The sequence below is a fragment of the Kryptolebias marmoratus genome, linkage group LG2, assembly GCF_001649575.2.
Source record: "Kryptolebias marmoratus isolate JLee-2015 linkage group LG2, ASM164957v2, whole genome shotgun sequence".
NCBI lineage: Eukaryota > Metazoa > Chordata > Actinopteri > Cyprinodontiformes > Rivulidae > Kryptolebias > Kryptolebias marmoratus.
The window spans coordinates 10604030-10628436 of NC_051431.1; the positions used below are offsets into that span (position 1 = coordinate 10604030).

The 24407-nt window shown below is 37.6% G+C and overlaps 2 protein-coding genes and 1 long non-coding RNA gene across 5 annotated transcripts; 2 read left to right on the forward strand and 1 right to left on the reverse strand.

Moving 5' to 3' along the window:
* The first annotated feature begins 799 nt into the window (after positions 1-799).
* On the forward strand, positions 800-4500 carry LOC108240912 (succinate receptor 1). 2 transcript variants are annotated; one of them, XM_017424708.3, is made up of 3 exons: positions 800-943; positions 1356-1431; positions 1678-4500. In XM_017424708.3, exons 2-3 carry the CDS (start codon positions 1429-1431, stop codon positions 2629-2631), a joined length of 957 nt encoding a protein of 318 aa, XP_017280197.1. In that variant the 5' UTR covers positions 800-943; positions 1356-1428; the 3' UTR covers positions 2632-4500. The 2 variants fall into 2 exon arrangements, with proteins under 2 accessions (XP_017280197.1, XP_024863481.1); XM_025007713.2 differs by having other exon boundaries at positions 842-943; positions 1404-1431.
* A 1904-nt stretch (positions 4501-6404) lies between these two features.
* Positions 6405-14618, reverse strand: aadac (arylacetamide deacetylase). Of its 2 annotated transcripts, none has more exons than XM_025007721.2 (5): positions 14215-14618; positions 12755-12914; positions 12397-12466; positions 10786-10957; positions 6405-8426 (listed from the first exon to the last, which is right to left on the reverse strand). In XM_025007721.2, exons 1-5 carry the CDS (start codon positions 14353-14355, stop codon positions 7800-7802), a joined length of 1170 nt encoding a protein of 389 aa, XP_024863489.1. In that variant the 5' UTR covers positions 14356-14618; the 3' UTR covers positions 6405-7799. The 2 variants fall into 2 exon arrangements, with proteins under 2 accessions (XP_024863489.1, XP_017280123.1); XM_017424634.3 differs by having other exon boundaries at positions 12686-12914; positions 14215-14616.
* On the forward strand, positions 14598-15965 carry LOC119616826. The gene is made up of 3 exons (XR_005232877.1): positions 14598-14705; positions 14875-14927; positions 15132-15965. It is a non-coding gene; the product is annotated as an uncharacterized LOC119616826 (long non-coding RNA).
* The last annotated feature ends 8442 nt before the right edge of the window (positions 15966-24407 follow it).

Here is a 24407-nt window from a genome sequence, read left to right on the forward strand (position 1 = left end):
TGTTTAATTAAAGAAAAAAAAGAGGAAGCAGCTTTTGTGTCAGAGTGAGATGCTTGAAAAAGGATTGGAGTTTCAATCTTTAGGGCACTGCTGACTTATAATCAGAATCAGGTTTGTTTGGCCAAATATGTGTTTCACATACAAGGAATTTGACTCTGGTTTCACCTGCTCTTGTACTTCTAAGCACATATTGCACATGAACATATTGCATGAATAAAAAAAAACTGATTACTGAACTTATGTATGGAGAAAACTAAACCTATGTGAACACGAGTAAGCTAGACATGAGAATACACAGTACACAGAAGACATAAGTAAACACAGACTGCTTTGAATAGAGAGTTAAGGTTGGAGTCTGCACATGATATATTATTATCTGTGTGTGGTTAAATGGTGCACAATGCGTATTGAGCATATTTGTTCAACATAGAGACGGTCTGTGGGCACAAATAGTTTGTGTTTACAGCGATCTGTGTCACCTTTACTTTGTGTAGACACTCTATGTGTGAGTAAGCCTGCACTTAGAAGTGTAAACAGGAAAATATTAATTTAACCACAGGAAGTGAAAAAGCAGATGATTCAGTATGATCATATATATCCTATCAACCATCTCATTTAAGTAAGAGTTGGTTGTGAAACAGAAATGATAAAGTGTGAAGACCGTACAAACTACACTTCAGATAAATAAGTAAGCCAACAAACTAAATAAGTACTGAGCTGATGCTGCACAAAAAAAAAAAAGGTCTGTGAAGCTGTGTATAAAAACCACAAGCTGAAGATTGGGAAATACATCACTGGTTATTTCAGAACAGGAACCAAAAAAGCAAAAAAAAAAAAAAAAAATCCTGTATGATCCTTTGCAGTTAGAGAAGTATCGTCAGAAGCCAAAATAATCTCTAGAGGACGCTGCATCTTTGTAAGATTACTCCTATACTCCTTTCAGGTAAGGATTTTTTTTTTTTTCATCAAATTTGAACAGAAGTCAGAGTAAAGTTGAAATGCATACCTTAAGAAAGAGATTTTATAAATGAGATTATACCCTTGCAGTCTGTATGCAGCTAAAGGTAATCATGTGTGCTTTGTGATGATGTAAAAAGATTTACATTAAAGTGTTTTTGATAGCTTATATGTAGCAACAAAATAAAGAGCATTTAAACAAGACAGTAATGGAGTTAAATAAAGAAGAAATTTAAATAAACCATGACATTAAGTTTGTATGGGTGTAATCTGTAGACTGTAAATACAAATTACAGTGGACGCTAGAGTGTGATATAACCATAAAAGGAAGGGCTCTAATGGTCGGATGTTCGTAGCTGAGGCTGTATTACCTTCAGTTCTCTGTTTACTGTTTCCAGTGTACAAATAGTGGCGCCACTGGCTCATGGTCGCACTCTTTCTTACAGCACCAGAAACTACTAAAAACGCACCATGGTAAGTCTTGTTTTCAGAATAATCAATAATCTATGTTTTATTTAAAGTGGAAATCTGTGATTTTGACATTTGTACATAATTTGCTGATAGAAAAGCTTTTTGTTACAGTTGAAAATAATTTGTTTTAACCATGACTCACCTGTCTTTCTTTTTCTCTCTCTCTTTGTCTCCTTACTTATGATTCCATCCTCTTCTTTTTCTTCTTCTTCTTGTATTTTCTCATGTCTTCACACTTCTTTGGGGCAGCCGCTCAACTGCACGGGGATAGACAAAGTGCTGGAGAGATACTACCTGTCTCCATTTTACGCCGTGGAGTTCTGTCTTGGTTTGCCTGGCAACCTGCTGGTCATACTCGGTTACATGTTTTGCCTGAGGGAGTGGCAGAGCTGTAATGTTTACATTTTTAACCTGGCATTCTCCGACCTTGTTTTTCTCTGCACTCTGCCACAACTCTCCTACCTCTATGCAAATGACAGCAAAGTAACCAATCCTTACATTTGCGTCATCAACCGCTACATTCTGCACGTCAACCTTTACTCCTCCATCCTCTTCATGGTCTTGCTCAGCATGGACCGTTTCCTGCTCATTAAACATCCAATGAGGAACCACTGCCTGCTCAGGCCCCGCATAGCCATAGTTATGACCGTGCTGAGTTGGCTTGCCGTCAACGTGGAAGTTGCTCCAATGGTGGGACTGATGATCAAAGACTTAAAGAACCAGAACCAGAGCCGGAGCCATTGCAAGGATTTTGGTAGCCTAAAAGGGAGCATCAATCCACTCGGTTACACCTTGGGATTAACCCTGACTGGATACATTGTCCCTCTGCTTGTGCTGTGCATGTTTTCCCAACAAATTGCACATCTTCTTCATGAGAAGGAAAGAGCTGTTCAGTGCCAGAAATCCTACAAAAGGCCTCTCAGAGTCGTCACATCAGCCACAGTCATGTTTCTGGTTCTCTACACTCCCTACCATGTGCTGAGAAATGTCAGAGTTGCCTCTTGGCAGCCGTGGTCAGGACTACAGCCGTGTACAAAGATGAACATAAAGGCCGCATATATCTTGACCCGTCCGTGGGCCTTTTTACACAGCGTTATTAACCCGGTCTTTTATTTCCTCATGGGCGACAAGTTCAGAACGCTTCTGATGTCCAAACTCAGAAAGATGGTCAGAAGCAAAGAGCTGAGCAGAGAATCAGCCTGACTCCTGCAATAAAGTGATTTTGTGAAGAGCTTGTGAACATTTACTGTCTTAACTATTGTATATAGCTCTTTGAACAAGCTCATTTTTAGAGTATAATTTTGGCCATATTGATCAGTTAATGGCTAGTCCAAATGGGACCAAGACCAAAGTGGATTACTGGCATCTGAAAATAGCCATAATTAAAACTATATCTCTATTGATTTGTGCGAATGAGGTTTCATAAATCTTTACACTACTGTTAATCTTTCATTACATGATTATTACAATGGAGCAGTGGCGGATTAATGGAAGGATGACGAATGAATAGGTGGACGGATGATTATTTACATAAAACTCTGTGGCTCTTTGGAAATGTAAATTAGCAGCAGTAGCTGGCTGTAGCACTTTCAGTGCAGCTTGGGGCACTTCAGGCAGAAATAATCGTGATGTGCAAAACTGACAGCAATGGAAAGATTTATAAAAGAACGTTACAAAAAAAACAAAAGTACTTTGTTATTGTAGTTGCTTTAGGAAAGCAGCAGTCCACCTTAATTTTTAAATTTTGGTTGAATTTGGACTAGCCGTTAGCTCCTCAAACAGCTTCAGATTCAAAGAGATATACAACAGGTAAGATGTTCACTGCTCATAGCTTTTCCACAAAACCCCACAAAAATTGATACGAACCAGCATGTTAATATATCACCATGTGTACAGCTTTCTATGCAGTTTTTTACCTATGTGTCTTAACTTTTATACTTTTAAAATATACTGTATAATGTATTTTTATTGATGCACATTTAACTATATATGTATAAAAGTAAAAGCCATCGAATATGTACTGTGTTTGAACCTGTTGTTTGTCCTATCAGCTGGTAAAAAAGGAGTTATCATTTTTATCAGCAAATGAATGAAGTGTGTTTATGAATCTCGTGGTTCCTTAAACAATTGTAAATTTTTAAATAATACTAAACTGTATCACTTTTAAAGTAACATCATAAACTAACATGCAGATTGTTCCTTTTTTATTAAATGTGGAAAGATTTGCGAAAAAAACTGCAATGTGATTTAGTCCTGTTATTTTAGATGACATTTTGTTATCTGTGAGTCAGAAACCACCATTAGCAACCCATTATCATTGACTTGACTAGATTTAGGGTAAAAATTTGGTTTTGCTACTCAACAATAGCATTGCAACATATCTAATCTAGCAGCTGTGATAAATCAGTCAAAGAATTATGTCATTTTATTTAACAAATGTTAGACATCTGATTGTTTAACAGTTTCTCTCTTCATATTGTCACTACTTTAACTGCAATAAAATTTTATACTGTGCCTTAAGGATACAGACTTTCCATATATTTGCATTTTGAATTTGAGAAACTGGAAAAAAAGGGGTCAAAACACAAGAAAACTGCAGTTTGTGAGCAGGACCTCAATCACCCTGAACGCTTTCTTTGTTATTCTGTTTATGAGTGACAGCTCGACAAGCGTTACCTTTTATTCTTGTTTTCTGGGCCATTTGCGCCTCGGTTTTGGTGTTTACTCTCCCTTTTCATCAAAACATATTTACTTTACTTCACTTCCAGTCAGGTCTGGTTTATTTGTCATTTCAGCTATAGACACAGTACACGGTGAAATGAAATGATGTGCAGCGCAACAAAACATCATGCTGTTTGCTATAGAAGTCCTGAGAATAAAACCAAAAAGTGAAGTTTTCTGCCAAATGTTCAGGAAACGTTTAAACAGTGTCATGAAATTTAGTCAAATGATAATGATGAATAGTTACTTAGCAATATTTTTTTGTAATCTGATTACCTCACCCCTATTATTCTGGTATTTCTGGTATTCACAATATTGTATTTAATCACTGGAGAAATAAAAGTGAATTTGTTCACCATCTATGTGTACTTGCTTGTTGAAGTGAAATATTGATTATGTTTTAAAGTGAGTCAGCATATTTCCTTGTTTTGTTTTTTAAAAAAAGCTCCTCCGTGTTTTTAGAAGAGTTTTGTGTGATTTCAACTGAAGTGTCAGGACTTCAGCCAAGACCTAAACATGGATGAATGGCTCAGAACAGAGGATTATAGGGATTTAACTGATTGGTAGGCATGTTTTTGCAAACTGTGTCTCATACCAGGGAATGTTATACAACTTTAGCTGCATAACTCCTTTGTTTTGGCAGCTTTTGACTTTTACTTATTAGCACTTTTTCCCCTTCCCTAAAGTTCAGCAATAAAAAGAAATACTTTTAGATTTTATGCTCTATACAAAAACATGTTTTTGTTGCAGCAAAGAGAAAGAGCCCTTATTGATTTTTGATGACAGCTAAAGCTCTGAGTTCTTGTTACAGAGCTTTGTAAAGCAAACAAGATTTCATGCTTGCTTTTCATCATGTCAAGACAAATCTAGGTTCATCAAAGCATTGAGTTAGGCTTCTCACATGGATTAAGCAAAAAGAAGCAGCCAAGATGAAATTTTAGATCATGTTATTTGTGTGAAAAGTTTCATAATAAAAAGCATATAGGCCAAAAAGGGAAAAAAAAAACAAAAAACCCACAGTACTACGATACATTTTAGGTGATATTCTAATAAGATTAGTCCAAATTAACTACTAATCCATCCTTCTTCAAATGTACTTAGATAATCTTCTGTTTAGCTTACCATTTCAACTCCTGCTCCTCGTTTCCAATCAGCTTACCTACATTCACTTAACCGTAACATCACCTACATGCTCTTATTTTATTGCCAGATCTTTGATATTGTTTTTGCTCTAGTCCAGGGGTGTCAAACTCCATTCCTCGGGGGCCGCTCTCCTGCATGTTCTAGATGTGTTCTTGCTTTAAAACACCTGCTTCAAATGGATGACTTGTTGCCATGCTCCTGGAGAACTTGATGATTTGATGAGGAGGTGATTAAACCATTTGAATCAGGTGTTTTGGAGCAGAAAAACTTAAACCTCTAGGACAGCAGCCCTCGAGACCTGGAGTTTGACACCTCTGCTCTAGTCTGTGTGAGTGTTTGTTTCATCTGTTAAAATATTTCATGATCCACGAGACAGATTTTAATAAAAATCTCAGAAAGTACTCATTGGATGCATCTGTAAGTGAATGATTTTAGAGTTAAACCCATAGAACATGGCTACCGCGACTAACCAAACTTAGCCATCACCAAAATAGCCATAAATGAGTAAAATTTGGAGATACACATACTCCTCCGAGCACCAACAGGTCAAGGGAGATCTTGCGATGTTGTGTGAGATTGTGCATAACGTTACTTTCAAGGTTTCACTAAAATGGCTCCCACTCCTTCATTTCTTATCATAAGATGATCTTAGTTTAAAACTCTGGCATGAAAGGCATCAAATGACACATAATAGTCCAAATACTTTGGTCTTATCTCCTGCTTCTTCTGCCAGACAGCATTAGGGTCATCCATCCACCACACCACCACCAATCCCCGGCATGACCGTTTTTATCGTCTCCTGATAAATACTGCTTTTCAAGTAATCTAGTATATGTATTCTGCATTTATACAGCTTTTCAGCATGCTCTTTTTAACCTCTTGGGTAGGGAATGTGTTTAGGGGTAGATTTTGGTGCAAAGTCTGTTTTATGTTTGGCCATTAACTGTACTCACCTTTGTCGTGATCCCTCAAATTATCCAACACTCACCAAATAGACAAGCCTGAATCCATCCATTTAGGATATTGTTTTCTTGCTGTATTCGCCATAACAGGAAACATCTAATCTTCTGTTATAATATGGGATGCTCTCAGTAAATAAAATGTGCTTAAAATGCAGTTAATCAGCAGCAAAAGGTCAAGTCATTTTATTGTAATGTAACATGAAATCTTAAAATGAAGTCAAATGAGACTGGGTTTAATGAGAAAAGCAGAAGGGCGATTTCATTCATTGACAAAAAACAAAAAATTAAACCAATAAACTTTCATAAAATACGATTAATTTAAACATTTTTTTTCAAAACATCATCAAGATGTTTTTCGGCTGACTGAAACAAACAGATTAGTCTGAAATACACAAATCTGAGATGATCTTATGTTTATTCTGTTCTAAGCTACAAATTTCAAGATTTAGCTAGAAATTTGTCTTGGTCTATATGCCGCCAGCTGGTCTGAAATGAAATATTTTGGTAAATATAAACATAAACCTCAATATACACCAATATTTTGTCCAAACAAAAGTAATTTCTGGGAGTCAACATATTTAAAGCTAGTGGTAAAGATAAACCTCCAAAGCTTTGTTTTTAACCAAACCCCTTCATAAAAACTAGACCTCTCTTTACCATATAACTACATAAAACTCATCTAACTTTAACAAAAACATGCAGTCCATTTTATTTATTAGGACTATTGGGTTGGAATGTATTTAATCAAATTTCATTGATTTGTTATGATTAGAAGGCAAAGAAGTCTCATCAAATATTGCTTCCGTTTGCCAATCTTTGATTTGCAATCAAAAAGTATGACTTGATGTTAGTTAAGCTCTTCCCAAAAAAAAATCTTCTGTTTCAACAAGAGTGGAACGTTGTGATAAATGCTGACTCTGGCCAAAAATCCTTCCCTGCTTTACAAAGACTTATGATTATTCTTTAAATGCCTGAAGGGGTCATTTGACATCCTGCTGGTGCCAGAAATGGTACAATGAGTACTGGGTCAATGAGGTCCTGTGGTGGAAGCAATTTACAGCACAAACTAAACTTGCTAAACTTCATCTTATTCATACTTCTATAACAAAAGTCTACAGTTAGATTTTTACAAAAAAAAAAAAAAAACTGCTTGTAAACACAATGCTGGGATGATGAAAAATGTATTGTCTTGTGCTCAAGCAACCTAATAAAAAGATGGTATTACCTCCCAGAACCTGGCGTCCACATATGTGGACATCACATTTTGTTTAGTATTCCTTGATTCACATTACATCCCAATCACTCCAAATAGCAAAGAGAATTTTAAAATGCATGCCAAGCAAGAGTTTGGGTCTTAGGAGGATAAATCCAATTTTTTGGTTGTATTTACTGTATGTAGCAAAATGCATGAGTTGAAAAAGAAAGAAACTAAGTATATTTACATACAAAAATGAGCATAGCCAAAGACATACATCAGAAAAAGTTTAACATTTGCACACGACCGAACATCAGTGCCACTGGAAAGCTAAATGTAGTCTAGAGTTTTTACAAGTTTTCTTTGAGCCATTTGATATAGTTGTCTGTCATGCGACGAGCAATCAGAAAGTCAGTTGGCCACACGGTGAACATCAGAGCTCCGTGAAATCCCGTGTCGTAGTGTTCGTGCGTCACCTCGACTCCAGCGGCGCGGAGCCGTGTAACGTACATGATCCCGTCATCTCTGAGAACATCGTACTCGCATGTCAGGACGTAGGCCTTGGGCAGAGGGAATAAATCTGCATCGGGAACTAACAGGGGGGATGCCCTCGGGTCAGAGAAAGACCGAGAAGGTCCATCCATACCAGCTGCCTCCCCTCCGGCTCCTTGTGCCACTGCAGGAGCACTGTAGTTGTACTCTTTATGGTACGTTTCTGGTAAAAAGGCGCTCCAGTTGACAAACTTGAGCAGCCTGGAAGACTCGGGACTGTTGTGGGTGTTGGCCATCATGGCTCTGAACAAGGCCTTGTCTCTAGTGAAATACTCACTCCAGAATCGAACCATGAGGGTGCGTGGCAGAATGGGCATGTCCTGATTCTGTTGGTATGACGGCGTGTTGAGGTCTAGAGCCTGCAGCACGGGGTAAAGAAGTGCCTGGGCCTTTAACTTGATCTGCTGTACAGGCTCTTTTTGCAACTATGAAAAAGGACAGAAATAGTTTGGTGCCATTTCAAAAAGAAACTGAAAGCATGGTAATATTCCAAAGTTAACTTAAATTAGTCTGATGATTCTCAGCAACAAAAACAAATAGCTGTCAGCATAGTTTTCAACAAAAGGTTCTGAACTATGTTGTACTGGCTGGATGGTCATTGATAAACCAATTTTTAGAGGTTTTTAGGACAAAATAGAGAAGATAAAATAATTCTGGTGCTGAGAATCAACTAAAATTCGATGTGGTAGTGGCTGAGAGTTTTAGTTCCAACACATACTCCTCATGCTACTAGACTGCACAAGATCTTTGCTTAAACTTTTTTTCAGCATCAGTTACAGAACTGTGCAAAAAGTCTCAAACCAGTCGACATTTCTTCACTCTCTTCTGTACGCTTTTTTCATCATTCAAAGTCTTAAGAAAAAGTTTAGGACTTATTTTGTCTATTTTTTCTTGTTTCACATGTTTTTAGAACAAACCCTGCATTATTTTTGATTGACCACTTTCAGAGGAATTAGTCTCTCTGTTCCATGTGCTACATAATGTTGACCTATAATCTTTTAGAAGATTTCACCCCGTTGAAGAGATTAACTGGTCTTAACCTGTGTCATGCAGTAGTGTCAGTAACAGGCAAAAACATTATTTTTGCATCTACAAAGAGACTCCTAAAGACAAAAATGGCAGCTGACTCAAAACTTATGCACAGTACTTTGCAATCTGCAGGTATATTACCATTAAGAGTAGTGCAGATCCAAAGGGGTCGTTTTCATTCCTCACCAAGCAGCCTCAACTGGTTCGTATTAAAGTTAAAGACCCTCTGCTGTTGTAGCTGTGGAGCCCAGATGTGTATTTGCTTTATGGAACGTAAAGGTGATGGAGGGAATTGTTCTTACCAAAATGAGGCTGGTATGTGAACTTTGAAAGACCAACGAGCATCTAGTCTGATTTGGAGAACAGTATTAGTCTCCAAGGTCTTGAGTTGTTTGGGTTAGTATTTATTAACAGCACTGCTTTTGGATGACTTGTTTCACTAGTTTTCACAGGAACCAGCAAACTCTCTTACATCAGTTTGCTTGCCTGCGGTGTCATATTAGATTCTCGTTCCATGTATGATCTAAAATAATTGCATTAGGATGATAATTTGATTAGCGCTTTCAGCTCTACTTTAGTTACACATGAACGCGGTAAAACACAAGCAACATGTTTGTATGAACTGTACCAAAGGTCAGGGAAAGTATCTGAGAATTCACCAAAACACCCACCCAGATCACTATTACAAAATTAAATTCCAAAGAGATTATCTTCAGAACTCCCTGCCCTGCTAAGGATTATTCTTTGAGCCCTCATTTTATCTCTTCATGCGCCTGTTGTCCACCGCACCGCTGAGAGTTCTCCCCTCTCGTTTTATGAGCCTCCACAGAGCTCATGTGTTGAAATACCAGCCTCTAAAATGGAAATACAACTTTTTAGACTTCTCTTTGGCACCAACCGCATAATGTGAAGTGAGAGTAAGTGCACCAAAACAGATATTTAATGCTTTATTACCAATTTTTTATTTTTTATTTCTCTAAATATTGATGATAACATAATGGTCTGATTGCTGTGGAAATGGCAACCGAGTGCCAAAGGACTCTAAAAGAGCACTTCCACTTGACATATCATAGTTAATTTGGTGCACTGGGGTTTCTGTAATTCTATTTTTACGCGTCCCTAAAATAAAATAAAAAAAACCCTCTCTTTGCACTATTAAGTTGTAGCATAGCTAAAATGCTTTATCAGCAATGCTGGAGACTAAACTGCTGTGTGCAAACTTTACTAGGAAGGTGAAACATTCAGAATATACTTTATTACCCAGAACTGCACACAATAGGAAGATTTTTTTCTTCTGCATTGTCATAGAAAGAACTCCTTTCATCATCATAGGTTTCATAATTGTTTTTACCGTTGTTATATTGATTCGGCAACCACCTTATCAGGAACATATCGACTCCAATTTAAATCCTTTGAAGACAAATATTTGAACTGAGAGGTTTCTTTTCAAGCCAGGGTCATGACAAATTTACTTTCTGAGAGTTAAACACTGACAAACAGCACATCTATGTTATTTAAGAGCAGCCAGCAATTTTAAAATAGACATAAAAGTTTTTATAACATTGTCAAATCTGAGAAATGGCTGCTGATCACTCGTAAAAGCAAAGAATAAACAATCCTGTGGCTCCAGGAAACACAATGTTCTTTTTCAAATACATGCTCATTGTCTCTTGACATCTTGTGCTAATATCATTTTATGTGAACCAGTAAAATACAGGTGACTTGTTTTCTTTTAAAGCCTAAATAAATTAGTACCTGCTGGGAGACGGCAGCTGCAAGGTTCCCTCCAGCGCTGTCCCCCGACACGGCGACACGCTCCGGGTCCACGGAGTACTGAGCCAGCACCCCCTTCTGGAGAAAATGTTTGACCACACGGTAAACGTCTTCATACGGCACAGGGAAGTGGTGAGCGGGGGCAAGGCGGTACCTGACAAAGACAAAAGATTACAGCTGAGGCATAAATGAAACCAGCTTTGAAGGTTTGTGTACAGACAACAGTTTGAGCCCAGAAACATAAACATGATGATGATCATCATATTCAAGGTTAGAACTGATTGTAAACTAAAGCATAACTTAAACTTCAAAGACTGATTAAACAATGTTTTTTTTTTTATAATGGGCAAAGTTATTCTTTCAAAGGTTATTTTGTTTTAAAAGATGATTAAAAAAGGTGTCATTTTTATATAAAATTAGCCAGTGGACAGTATTAGCATGATATCATTAAAATTTAAAATAAAAACACTGATTGTATTTTGTAAAATTCAATAAACAATTGATTCAATCATTATTTCTATTTCTATAGAAACATAAAAAATAATTTATTTTTTATATTACAGAAACTGCTGAAAGTTGGCTGTATAATATATATCTCATCTTGATATTCACTGAAATTTTGTCTCCCACTGATTTATGTCCTGTTGGTGTCAGGTCTACAAATGCTGAGCTTGTTGAACGTGTCTGAAACTCGGGCAGAATGCAGACAGGAACTCAGCTCATCCAGATCAGGTAATAAAACATATGAGCACAACCAGAGACTGAGGCACTCAGACTCAACAATGGGAAGGTTAATGAGTCGCTGTGATTGAGAAACCTTGGGTCTGAAATGTAAACTTGTCATCTATGTGAGCAGCTTTCATCGCTTTGAAAAAGGATAGTTCAGATCTTTCCAAATGAGGTCCAGGCAAAAGTGCATTTTTGCCCCCTAAAAACTCCATTATCAAACATTTCATAGCAGTTTGTGCAAATAGTCTTATACTTTAATTTACAGTAGGGATGGACAATGAAATATTTGGAGAAAAATTTAATAATTACTGATGACATTGGAGAGTGTTTTTGCTTTAAATGCACCTTGAATTCTATGATTATTTGCAAGCGCAACTAGCTTTGGCACGTCCACTGCAGCCAGCAGCACTTCTGGCAGGAATATCATAATATATCTACCAGAATAAAACATGTATTGCAAAATAACAATAACATAAATGCTTATAAAACAGTGTTCACAAGCAAATCCACTTAGATCTTGACTTAATCCAACAAGCCATTACCTTGAGAATCTGATCAGAAAAAATATTTTTATCCAAACTGAGACTATTCCAAAAGCTATCTACAACAGGTAAGATATTAACTGTTCAGAACTTCAAAAGATCTGTACTATCACTTTAATCTAGCCTGCAGATAACTGGAGGGTTCATGTTTAACGGAAAGAAGGCAGGCAGAAAGTAAAAAGGAGGAAGATTTGTAGCTCAATAAGACCCTTTATACACCCACATTCAGCACATGTAATGCTTTCAACTTGCCGTTTTGTGAGCAAAAGTATTTTGACATAAATGTTTGTGCAAAAAGCTGTAAATTATTATTAATACTTACTCTACAGACAGAACTACTGCATTCAGCTTAGTGACAATGTTTCTTGCCAGGAGATCATATGGACTCATCCCTGTAAAAAACAAGCAGATTATAAATACGTGATTTTAAAGGAATAAAAACGACCCCAGGTAACAGATTCATGCAGTCCTGAAAGAACATAATCAGCTTATATGAATGTGACACCACCGATGCAAGATTCTTTTCTACATGTTGCTTATCGAGTCATCTCCCTGTAAAACTCAGAGCTGTGGTTCACCATAATAACGCAGAAGTGACTTTGCGAACTTACGGGAACTCCCCAGACACCACCCTCCACCGTGCAGGTAAATGACGGCTCTCCGGAGATCAGCATCACCACCTTGGTGCTTTGGCTGGTACAGCACCACCTCCACTCCGTCAAACCTTTCTTCTGTCACCTTGACATGTTCATCGGACACAGGTACGACCTTTTCTATCAGAGTAATGACATACATTACATCCATGTAGTCCTTCAGGCCCACTAATTCACTCAGGTCTGCCTGGAGAGGGGAAACAGAAAGGATGTAAGGTGGACCGGATCGTCTTATAGATTTTGTCATTTTATAACTAAATATTAAAAAAAAAAAAAAAGCTGCAATCCAGTTTATCTGATGAAAACAGTCGATGTGAACAACAGTTTATTTGCAACACAGAAAGGTCTAAAATGCAAATAGAAAACACTAATAGTCACATGAATGTTGCTTAACAGAATGTCAGCTGCTCCCCTAAGGTTATCTAGATTGAGAAATCACAACTGAAGGTTTATTTAGAAAAAAAAAAAAGGGGGGGATGACCCAATCAGCTGATCCACTTTTACTGTGACCCCAACAAACTCATCGCAGTCATCTGGTCCTTAGGTCTGAAAAAAAAAAACAATACTGCTGCATTCCTCCAGTTTCAAAGGCAGTGATCTGATGGTTTGGTTAAGCATAAATAGAAATACGACTCATAGAACAGGATCCAGTCAAATCAATTGGATATTCAGAGGTTAATATAAGAGGACATTTATCAGTCGCTACATCACACGAAAGGGAGCTTTTTGTAAATGCACCACAGCTTCTCCCTGGTGGCTTCCCATTTACTGATATAGGGTCTCAAAGGGGTTCATATTAATCTAGAATAAGTAAGTAAGTAAGTAAAAATGTATTTGTACAGCACATTTCAGCAGCAAGGCATTCCAAGTGCTTTACATCATAAAAACATCAGTAGAATCATTACAATCATCAAAAACATCACTCAAAATCAAATCAGATAAAGTTATGATTGAGGCAGCCGTGACTTCATGTTTCTTTGTTCAGCTTTGTTAGAAACAGCTGTAACATTTTGAGCCGCTGCATGGCTTAAAAAGCTTTTGATCAAGACGGACAGCAAAGCCCAACTTGTGCCAAATGATCTAAAGCACAACAACTTTCCAACTCAAAGCTGTATTTGCTGCACCATCATGTTCAGCAAAGCACAGGCATCTAATGCTCATACACTGAGGTGAGTTCTTTAATAGGATCTATAACTAGAACAGGTGAGCAGGACTATACAACTCATGGATTAGCATCTGACATAATCTGGTGTAACCAGCATGTATATCTACATCAGCAAAAAACAAAGTTCAACCTGTATTCTTACCTGTTTCGACAGAACAAACATTAGAAATGCCACTTTGAACATGTTACTTCTTAAAATAAAACTTTAAACCTTATTTATAAAGTAAATAAGCCTGAAGGAAAACACAAAGTGTCTGCACAGAGGTAAATATCCACACTAGTAGGGCAACAAAAAACAGACAAAAGTAAAGTTTTGTCTTACCAGGTGACTGAGAGTCCTGAAGAACGAATTGGTCAGCATGAGTTTCCATCTCTCCTCTATCTCCTCCGGAATTGGTTCATAAATATAATAAGCGGTCAAGGAGCAGAGCGCGACGAATAGAATGATGCTTCCCAACCTCATTTTACAGCCAGTGGGTCTGCGGGGTCCGAACACGGACGGACTGTTAAAGAGTTGCACTTGTTACCAAGTCAGTCCGGCGCGCGCGCGCACACAGCTCAGAGCGGTGTCTGCGCCCAGGCGAGTTAAATCTTCCGGCACGTGGTTTGGTGTCATTTGATGGTTATCGGTGAGCATATTCGGAGCGTTTTTTTCTGCGCCGTCGATGTCTGTGCGCCTGCCGCGCAGCATGTCCGTCTCGTGGAGCGGCAGAACGAACCGCTGTGTGGAGGGAGCGTGCGCGCGCGCGCACGTTTGGCGCCTTCACGAGGCAGCAGCCGTCCCACCTTGGCCCTCAGGCTGTTCCCCCACAGGTGCTTCCTGATCGCGTAATTGCACTCCTGCGCGTGAGACAGGGCTGAAACATTACAGCCCAGTCTAAACAAACCCAGGCGCATCTAAACCTTGAATATGTTTCTCATTAATGGCTGAATATGCCTTCTTTAGACTAGTCATTGTCTATTTTTTTATTTTAATTTTCAGAAACTGTCCCTTGAAGATTATCACTCTTTACCAGAATATCCTGCATCATGATGGTAAGTCATTAGCAATTTTAAAGCAACAGTCGTCAACAACTATTTTAAACCTACACAATTATTACTGACCTAAATGGCAAAAATTAATAAACAATTCCCACAAGTCTACTTCTGGAGCGCGTGGCTCATGGGACTTTCAGGCTATGTGCATTACTTCGAATTATTTTTTTTTTCCTTATTATATTTTTTTCTCCATCCACACAGTCTTAAAAGCTGACAGATCCATGCCACGCCGTTCATATTACCAACAAGTCAAATTACGGGCAAAGAACCTGCTTGCATAAAGATTTGCCCCCATTTTTTTATTTTTATTTTTTTATACTATTTACAGTTTCCTCTCAGTTGTTGACCATTTCTGCACATGATCAAAATCCAGAGTCTGACAGCAACAAGTTCAAGATGAAGCAGGGAAGGAACAGTAAAAATGGCAACAAATTTGCTTGGGTTTCTGGGGCACAAAGGGATAGTGGGCATGCATGAAATCCATCGTTTTTGAAAAACTACGGATTTCCTGTCTACACGGATCCACCAGAAACCAGAGTTTTTAAAAATCTGTTGGTGTTTTAATTTATGTTTTTTTTTTCTCTGTGACAGTGCTGGATCTAACATGCTTTTGTTAGTGTGCTTGTGTAAAGTTAACATTCTGTTAAGTTGCAGTATCTTTAGGCCACAACAAGAGGGGGCTAGAGGCCCCTCTTTATGCTGAATGAGTTGTACAAAGTAATAAAAACTTTGGGCATAAATGCTCTTTTTAAAAAATATATATATTTCTTAGTAAATATGTATAAAAGTCCTTAATTTGGTCTTTGATTTTTTTTTTCAAGAAATGTTATTCCAGAGCAGAGCGCCCAATGCAATCATGCAGTAGATACTGTTACTGACCTGCAGTTGCTCCTGTGATTTTTCTGGTTTAAGTGACTCATGCTGATTTGAAAGAGAAGATGTCAGTATCCCTGACTCCTGACTTAACAGTGACAGCAGATAAAGTGCAGATAAATAGCTGCGGTCGCAAGGCAGCTCAAGCTAATTATACGTTTGGTGTCGTATTCCCCGGCTGGACTGACAGGCAAAAGCAATTTGACTCTGACGCGTTTCGAACGCTGCAGGAAGAATTACCTGTAACCTGAGCAGATTGCCATTAAAGAGGTTGTACATTTACTTTTTGAAAGAGGTGCAAGCCATGACCTCAGTTGTTTTGTTTAGGTCAAACAGGTTCATCGAGATGTGAGTCTACAGTTTAGATATGTTTCAAGTGTCATGTGGCAGGTCAAGCAAAAAACATGAAATGGCATTCATATCAGTTTCGGAAGCCCTGTGGGGTTCTACTTTCGGGGTGTTTTATTCTAAGCCAGGTTGTCAACATCAACCGGTGCACCAATACATGTAAAAAAAAACTTCACTTAAATTCACTGTTTCTTTAAACTGTGCCACTGGGTTATTTAGCATTATTGAAAAGAATATAATAAAAAAACAAAGGGGTAGTTTAAGATTTCCCCAGTAAACTGTTATCTTTAATGGTTTCAGGTGCATTGCTAGTAAGTGGCAAACCCTAAAGCTCTCTGGCCTCTCTGGTTTACTGGGTTTTAAGTGAATTAGATAAATTGTGTGCTGTACAGTAGTCCGATTTTTCTGCATGCTTCACCTCCGAATCCTCAACCACATGTCTCCACGTGACCGAGAGTTAACCTCTGTGTAATGACCTGTTAAAACTTTCTTTCCACCAAGTTGAAAGTTGGAATTGGTTGGTGGTTTGGATCAGGGAAGTGTTTCCCTCTACCAGCCATCAAACTTAACCGAGATAGAGATGTAATCTGCAAAAATCTGCCTCTGTGAGACTGCTTACTGCTGAGCAGCAGAATACTAAATCTCTTCTATGAATGCAAAATCATACTTCAGACACTTAGGGATTCTCCTCGGAATTCCCTCCCTCCGATTTGCCTCCAACCACCAGCTTTCCCTCAGCTTCTGAGGATAACCACCTCTGCCTGCTTGTAAATCTTTCACAGAGCTCTCTTCAGTCTTTGTGACTCGTTAGCGGGGAGAACTGGTGTCAGAGGACGAGTGGGTGGGGATGCTGTCTTCATCCACATACAGACATGCTGTGCAGTGCTGCGGCACGTGGCAGCACAGCCCCCTGCTGAGTGTGATAACTCAAGCAGATATGAAAAGGTCTGAAGACAGAAACAAGGAGTCTGTGCACAGGAGTGGGTGGAAATGTGTTCATCCATTAAATTCTTTGTTTAATCCGACGTAAATCCAAACATACAAATGTTCCAGACAGGATGCATTTCATTCCTTTCTGCAACACATATTATTGAGATTAGGATATCTACAAAGGCAGCTCAAATTCTTATGATTAGGAAACTCATTCCAGACCTCTCCTGCCAGTAATGAGAGGGAGCTGCAAACATTTAAACTTTTTTGCAGAGCCCCCCTGCTAAAGCAAAGTTAGACTGCTAATTCAGGCTGATATGAGTGGGAAAAAAAGAAACTTTTGATATAATTATTAAGAAACAAGAGATGGTATGGTGATTACTTGAACCAGCTATGGGTGCAGTTACTTTTGACAAAAACAAAGTAATCTATAGAATCTTAATTGCTTAAGCTATTTAAATTTATTAATTTTTCTCAGTAAAATGCAGCTTCTTCCCACCACCTAAATTACACCAACAAAATGATGTAGATAGAGAAAAAAGAAACATGGAATAGAAACTGATGAATAAAAACGAGGTCAAATGATCTCATATTTACAAAAATGCAAAGATGAGAAATGGCTAAAAGTAATATTTTATCATGGTTGTTGTTTTTCTTTCGGCTAACTTCACACAAAATATTTGGTTTTACACCGGATGCCCTTCCTGACACAACCTGGGCTCAAACCAGCCGCCTCAGGATTACAAGACTGCAGCACTGACCATCGAGCCACCACAGCTCCATCTAATACTTTATCATTAAATATCCTAAAATCTGAAGACAAACCTCATAAAATGATTTCATGTGTGTACTATTAGATTAATTAAGATAAGTCTCTGGGTGGAGACAACATAAAAAAGGCACACACACGCGCACACACAAGCAAAAACATCATTTGTTTCTATAAGAAACACAGTGGAATAAGATAAATCCCCTCTGGCCAATAACCTCGAATATCTGTCTTTGCCAAATGATAAAATCTACAACATAACAGAAGATGAGACACATCATTACAACAAGATCAAGTTTTCAAAACAATGTTTTCAGACAGGAAGCAAGACACCCCTCTGTTGATTTAAAAAAAAAAAAAAATCAACACCTCCTAAAGCTAAAACATTTGCACAGTTCTGTAAATCCAACTTAATTTGTAATAGAAAACTTCAGAGCTTGTACCACTGACATCAAGTTATTCAGTTGGTGCATTTTTGGAGGGTGTTGTCACGTGGGGAGACTGACTGCTCTGAAGAAATGCACCAGTAGGTGCCAAATATCAGACCACTATGTGATTAGCAGAATGTAGGGGGGTTTTATCACTAAGAAAATGTGTGTTAACATGAACAGATTTGTTGCAGTTTACCTGTCAGTGGTCATAATGTTATAGGTGATCAGTCCACCTTTCATGTATGAAAATAAAGTTTGAAAAAAAACTTTGAAAGGTTTTGAAACGCTTGACATTTTTAATATCGCACAACACAATTAAGTAATGTGTTAAGTGAAGGTAATTATAAGATGTTATTGGGAGTCAGAGCCCAAGGCAAGTGATTACTCACATTAATAAAAACAAAAATTCTTTTTCTTTTTTTTTTTTGCATAATATAAATTTCCCTTCATTGTAAGCTCCTAAAAGAAAGGTCTTTATTGTCAGGTCTGAAAGATCCACAGCAGTGAAGTGTGCCAAATACCTAAACCAGAAACCACAGCCTTAATAAAGTGGGAATGACAGATTTATTGATGCAAGTGTGACTCTGAATGTAATTGTTCAAATCTTTTGAAATGGGGTTCTGGTGAAAGGTTATGAAAAATATCTCACCTGCTATATATCTGCAAACAGCTTCAGTTTGTAGAAATTGAGTTTAATTTTCACAAAAGTGACTCGCTCACAGCAACTCTGAGCAGGGTCAAGACTAAAGTGGACTGCTGCAGTGGCTCAGGAGGAAGGGTTTTGTCCTGTTTCCGGTTTGAGCCCCTGCTCTGTCTGTTTCAGCCATTGTGTCCTTGGGTAAGACACTTCACCTGCCTTGCCTACTGGTGGTGGTCAGAGGTTTCGGCATCGCTGGTGTGATGGCAGCCTCACTTCTGTCAGTCTGCCCCAGGGCAGTTGTGGCTACAATGTAGCTCACCACCATCAGTGTGTGAATGTGAGGATGAATGGGTGAATGTGACTGAATATAGTGTAAAATGCACTGGGGTCCTTGGACTAGATAAAGTGCTATACGAGTGCGAGCCATTTACCATTTAAAACCAAAAAGCTATGTGCAATAGATAAGATATTCATTGTTTGCAACTTTTCCATAGAACCCCACTTTAAAAGATCTGTAGCATAGCTTTAATATTGGTTTTAGATGCACAATTTATTGCTATACTGGTAAAAAGTATAGCCTGCTGAAGTTAGATTTGTGTAACAAAACAGGAGAACAGCTGAATAAAACTCAATTATCTTTAATTGATCTTCTCTAATTTAATGAGTCAACAATAGTCACATGGATTTTTTATCTTCTGTCATTCTAAGGAGCTAATCGGTTCTGTTTCCTGATAAAATATTGCAGCTCAGAACAACCAATAATGAATTTATTTATTAGACGTTTTCTGTTGTCTAAAATCTAAGTAATTGTTGTTTAGTTCACTTTGTTTTATATATGAAACATTTGAACTTTGATTTTTTTTTTTGTGCTTTCTATGAGACAAATTGAGCATTTCATTAGCAATTTTAGGAGTTAAAGTTCATCATGACCTATTCTCGGGTGTTTGAGACCAAAACACCTGGAGGAATCTTTAGATTTATTATTCTATCTCATGATCATGGGACTGGGTGCAGGAAACAGCAGATGGTAAGCTCTTTATCAGTTGTTGCCTATGTAACACAAATTTCATAAGGAATGTTGGCCTCTCACCCCGTTACCACATAAAGTTCCTCTTTGTTATCACCAGACACAAAGGCACCCAAGCATGTTTGCTTACAATTACAATATTGGGAAAGATGACCTATACCAGCAATAAATGTCCTAGAAACAAACCATCTTAATCCAATAATGGCTGTTTTATGGTGCCTTTGTTTGAGTAGAGCTGAAACTCTGATAATTATTAATGATTTTGGTTACATGTGCATCAACTCCACATTCAAACAAGAGTCCAGAGACACACTACCTGCTCTGGCTCTGAGATGCCATATTTAAGCACTTAAGTATGTCTTAAGTCCTGCTAAAGTCAGCATACTAAACAAGTGGATGCTGTAGCAGGTATGATTTATGAGCTCTTCACCCTAAATGTCCTAATAATTGTTGATCTTTACCGTTAAGCATGGTACAAACATGTTTCTCAGTAGCAACATGGATGCATGTTTTAAAAAACTCCAACAGAGTCGTTTGAAGGAATGCTAAATGATAAGACTGCATGAAACATTTTGCTTTTATTTTTGTTTTCAGTTGTTGTTTATTTGCAGTTTAGGTAGTAAAATGACTAGTTTAGATTAGGAAACAGATAGGATTGAGGATTTAGCCACATTAGTTGGGTGGAAGACAGCTAAAGCAGATATTCCACCTGCAGTTTTTTATATGGGTCACTTTTACCTGAACCAACAGTTGGTCATAAAAACACCTTAAGCAAACAGCCTTTGTGCCATTTTTTTTTTAAATAGCTAGGTTTACCAAGTTTAGCATTTGAGTTTAGGATGCTAAGAAGTGCAGGTGAAGTCAAAGAGAATGTATTTTTTTTCTTACGTGAAACCCTTGACTTGAAGATTTCCTTAAATCAAAAAAGCAAAGTAAAAAGATCACTGCAATTATTCTTGACAGGAAAAATAACATTTGACCAAAACAAAGCATCCAGGAGTAACCCAAACAGGTTGAAAACCAGTGCAAAATAGTTCACAGCAGAAACACAGACATGTTGAGGATGAGACTGAGCTGAAGTTCAGTTCTGTTATAAAAAGGAGTCCAACATTCCTCCTGAACTTTGTGCATCCACCTCCACTGGAAGCACTTAAGGAAGATTATTGCAGCCGAAGGAGGTTTCATTGGTTATTAAATCCAAAGGCACTTGGAATGTTTATTGTATGGGTTCAATAAAGGCAGAATTATCCACTAATTTCTTGGATTATTAGTTGAAGCACATTGCCTGGCCCAGTGACTTTGATCAAGATCAAATAATATTTGATGATCAAGTAGTGCAATAAACAGATTCCACTCTTCACAACAACTTCTAGCCTGTTATATGTTTTAGTCCTATTTAAGTTCTTGCCTTTTGGTATAAAAGCTATAATTTAAAAAAATGTATTAAACTGTTCTAATTTACACAGTTTTTCTAAGATGACAAATCTGTCTTTTTGTAGTTATTGAAGTACCCTCCAGCAGATGGTGCTCTGTCCTAAACCAACTGCTGCAGCAGCTTAATGCACCCACTCTATATAATATTCCAGCTTTACAGACAAATCCCTGCATCTCCAAAGGTAAAACTTGTTACTAGTAATAGTCAGATTTAATGAAGGTTAGAAGAAATCATGTCTTGATGTTAATATAGAAAGTAGTAGATCATCTTTACGACTGTCTCGCCATCTGTTTGGGTCTTTGTTGTTTTCCTAGAAGAGCTCAGAGTGCATTATTTATCTGAAACAATTCACATGAAAAGCCTAAAGGCGCAAATAATACCACCAGGATGCAGATCAGGTGAGGCGCTTCAGAATATTCAGCACAGTTTCTCTTTTCTACTCTTGAATCCCACATGGATGCACGTTGGATAAACAAGGTCATTCAGTGACAGGAACACAACACCCAGCATCTTCTCGCTCAGTTTCAGGGTGTGTATTAGACAACATTTTTAAACGGATCAGTCTCCTGTCAGTTTCACCGAAGTAATGTATTCTTTTTTACTTTCCAACATGACATTTTAGTTTCAACAAGTGCATTCATCGGACAGTCAGACATTTAAAAAAGTAAAATGTTAATTCATGAGGATGGAGTTGCCAAATTTTCAAAATGCATCTTATGTTTTATTCAACTTGTTTCAGTGCTACTGTATGTGAACTGCAGCAGTTTTCAGCCTCATGATCTTAACTCATTCAGACTTCCAGGTCTGCAGAATCACTTAAGGTCCCTGAAACTGAATGGTGCTCTGTTTAGCTAACCCCTGGAGGTGAAAGATCAAATATGTGTGTAAATCAGCCTTAAATGATGTCAGAAACCTTTGAATCACAGTCAATATGTTACTGACACGTAAGATATATCCTACATAGATACAGACTCCCAAACAGAAATGTCTTCTGGTTAAGAAAACATCACAAAACGTAGACATTTAGCAAAATAAAAATAAAAAAATTCTAATGTCTCCAGTACCCAGACTTTGTTTTGTGCACATGTCAAAGTCTTTCTGAAATAAAAAAGGGGATTTTATGTATTTAAGTATAAATTCAAAATAGTTTCGAAGGTATTAACACCAAAGAGCTAAAACTACATGGCTTAGACACAAAGAAGAAAATGCATTTTCTGCTAGTTCAGTTTTCTAGTTTCACTCTTCCTTTAGTAAAATTTCTCTTGTCTGTGATTTAAATGTTGCAGACTATAGTCAATTATATACTGCAAGAACACAGTGAAAGTAAGTATAATGACATTCAGCTAATCTAAATTCACCAAAACTGCAAAATTCCCAGCATGGACCAAAAAAATGTTTGAGTTGTTTCGCTTGCCGAAGCCATGACTTACTGACAAGGTGAGTGTTTTGCAGAATTACTCCCCTGGGACAAATTATATTTTGCTTTTCAAGGTATATGGGAAGAAAAACAGACAGCCATGAAATATTTTGACACATTTTCCTTCCTTTTCCAATTCCAGGATGTCTTCCAGGCTCAGTATTTCAGCGAGAACCCATTTCACGAATGAATTTGCTCTAAAAATGTTGTTTTCCTCTTTAAATCAACAACACAAACTTGCAAAGTTGCAGTCCAGTATATTTCATTCATTTTAATCCTTCACAAACTCATTGTATTTGAAGAAAATTGAGGTTTTCATATGCAAATGGAATCGTGGAAGTTTGTGTTTGCTGTTAATTGATGTTTTTCTGTCACTTCCAGAGCTGAAAGGTGCAGCAGGGTGACTCATAATAACCTGTTTGCTGAATGTCTGAGCAGATTATGTTTCAGCTAGGTGAAGAAGTTCAGAGAGGACGACAGTCTGACTCATCTCCCCCAACTTTGCACATTTCCAGATTTCTGGATGTACAAAGCCCTTAGATTTGTTCCTTGGCGAGTACAAAGAATACAGATAAAACAGACTCTCATGGGTCTGAATGAGCTCACTGAGCCACATGTTTGATTCTGTGTTTCTGGCATCATCAGAGTCCCTGTGGGGTCTCTGACTGTGAAGGGCTGATTTAATGTACAGGTGGATGATTCTTTGTGAAGATTTCTGAACTAAATCAAAATTTGAATTTAATTTAGTATCAACTTTAAACTCTTTAAAACCTTTACACTTACAGAAACATACTTCTGTTTTCTTTCTGATGATTCATTCAGTCATTAGATGTACATCTACAAGTGATTAACTTTTGGAGTGAGCTCTATTCAAGATGGCCGCCACAGCTAATCATAATTAGCAAACACAATGCTGTCTGTAACTCACTTTTACAGTTATTGAGGTCAATCGTAGAATGGTAGTAACTGAGAGTTATCTCCAACACATATTCTCAAAGGAGCAGGATGGGCACAATCTTTGTTTAAAACTTTGGCATGCCAGGTGGTGGGAGATATGCATTCCTTCAAGGAATTCTTGTTTCATTGTTTTACATTAATAGTTCACGGAAATTATCCGTTTCAGCAAATATCTAAAATAATAAAAGTTCAACTTAAATCCTGAAGATTTTAAATCAAAACTCTGATTTTTGGAATAGCCTTTCATAGTTGAGTTATGTCTTAGCTGATTTACCAAGAATTCAAATATCAAACAAATCTAGATTAATCAAAGAGATTTAATAAATCATTATGAGCAGCAACAAACGATTTGTCCACTGGATGGTGGTACATCCAGAGTTAAAAAAAAAAGTCCAATTAAATTAAAAAAAAAAAAAAACTTATCTATGTTTGTTACTCCATTTGCAGTGTCAACCTAAAGGAACCATACTGTTCCTAAACCAGTTTTCAGTCTAACGTACACCCCATTGCTTTTCATTTTAACATGCTCATTTAGTTTAAATTAATTTCTTCAATCTTACAAAGTGCTGGATTGCCCACGTTTTTGTTGTGGTCTTAATTTGACATAACTGAGAGAAAGCTGAAGCTGGTTTTCATTACTGACAATTTTT

Bases quoted from the DNA above. Each gene is read 5' to 3' on its own strand.
- aadac (XM_017424634.3), bottom strand. From the start codon at position 14,355: ATGAGGTTGGGAAGCATCATTCTATTCGTCGCGCTCTGCTCCTTGACC. The intron at 10,958-12,396 runs GTAAGTATTAAT...TGTCTTTGTCAG, and splicing joins GCAGTAGTTCTGTCTGTAGA to GTACCGCCTTGCCCCCGCTC. The intron at 8,427-10,785 runs GTACTAATTTAT...CCTTTTTCATAG, and splicing joins CAGCTGCCGTCTCCCAGCAG to TTGCAAAAAGAGCCTGTACA.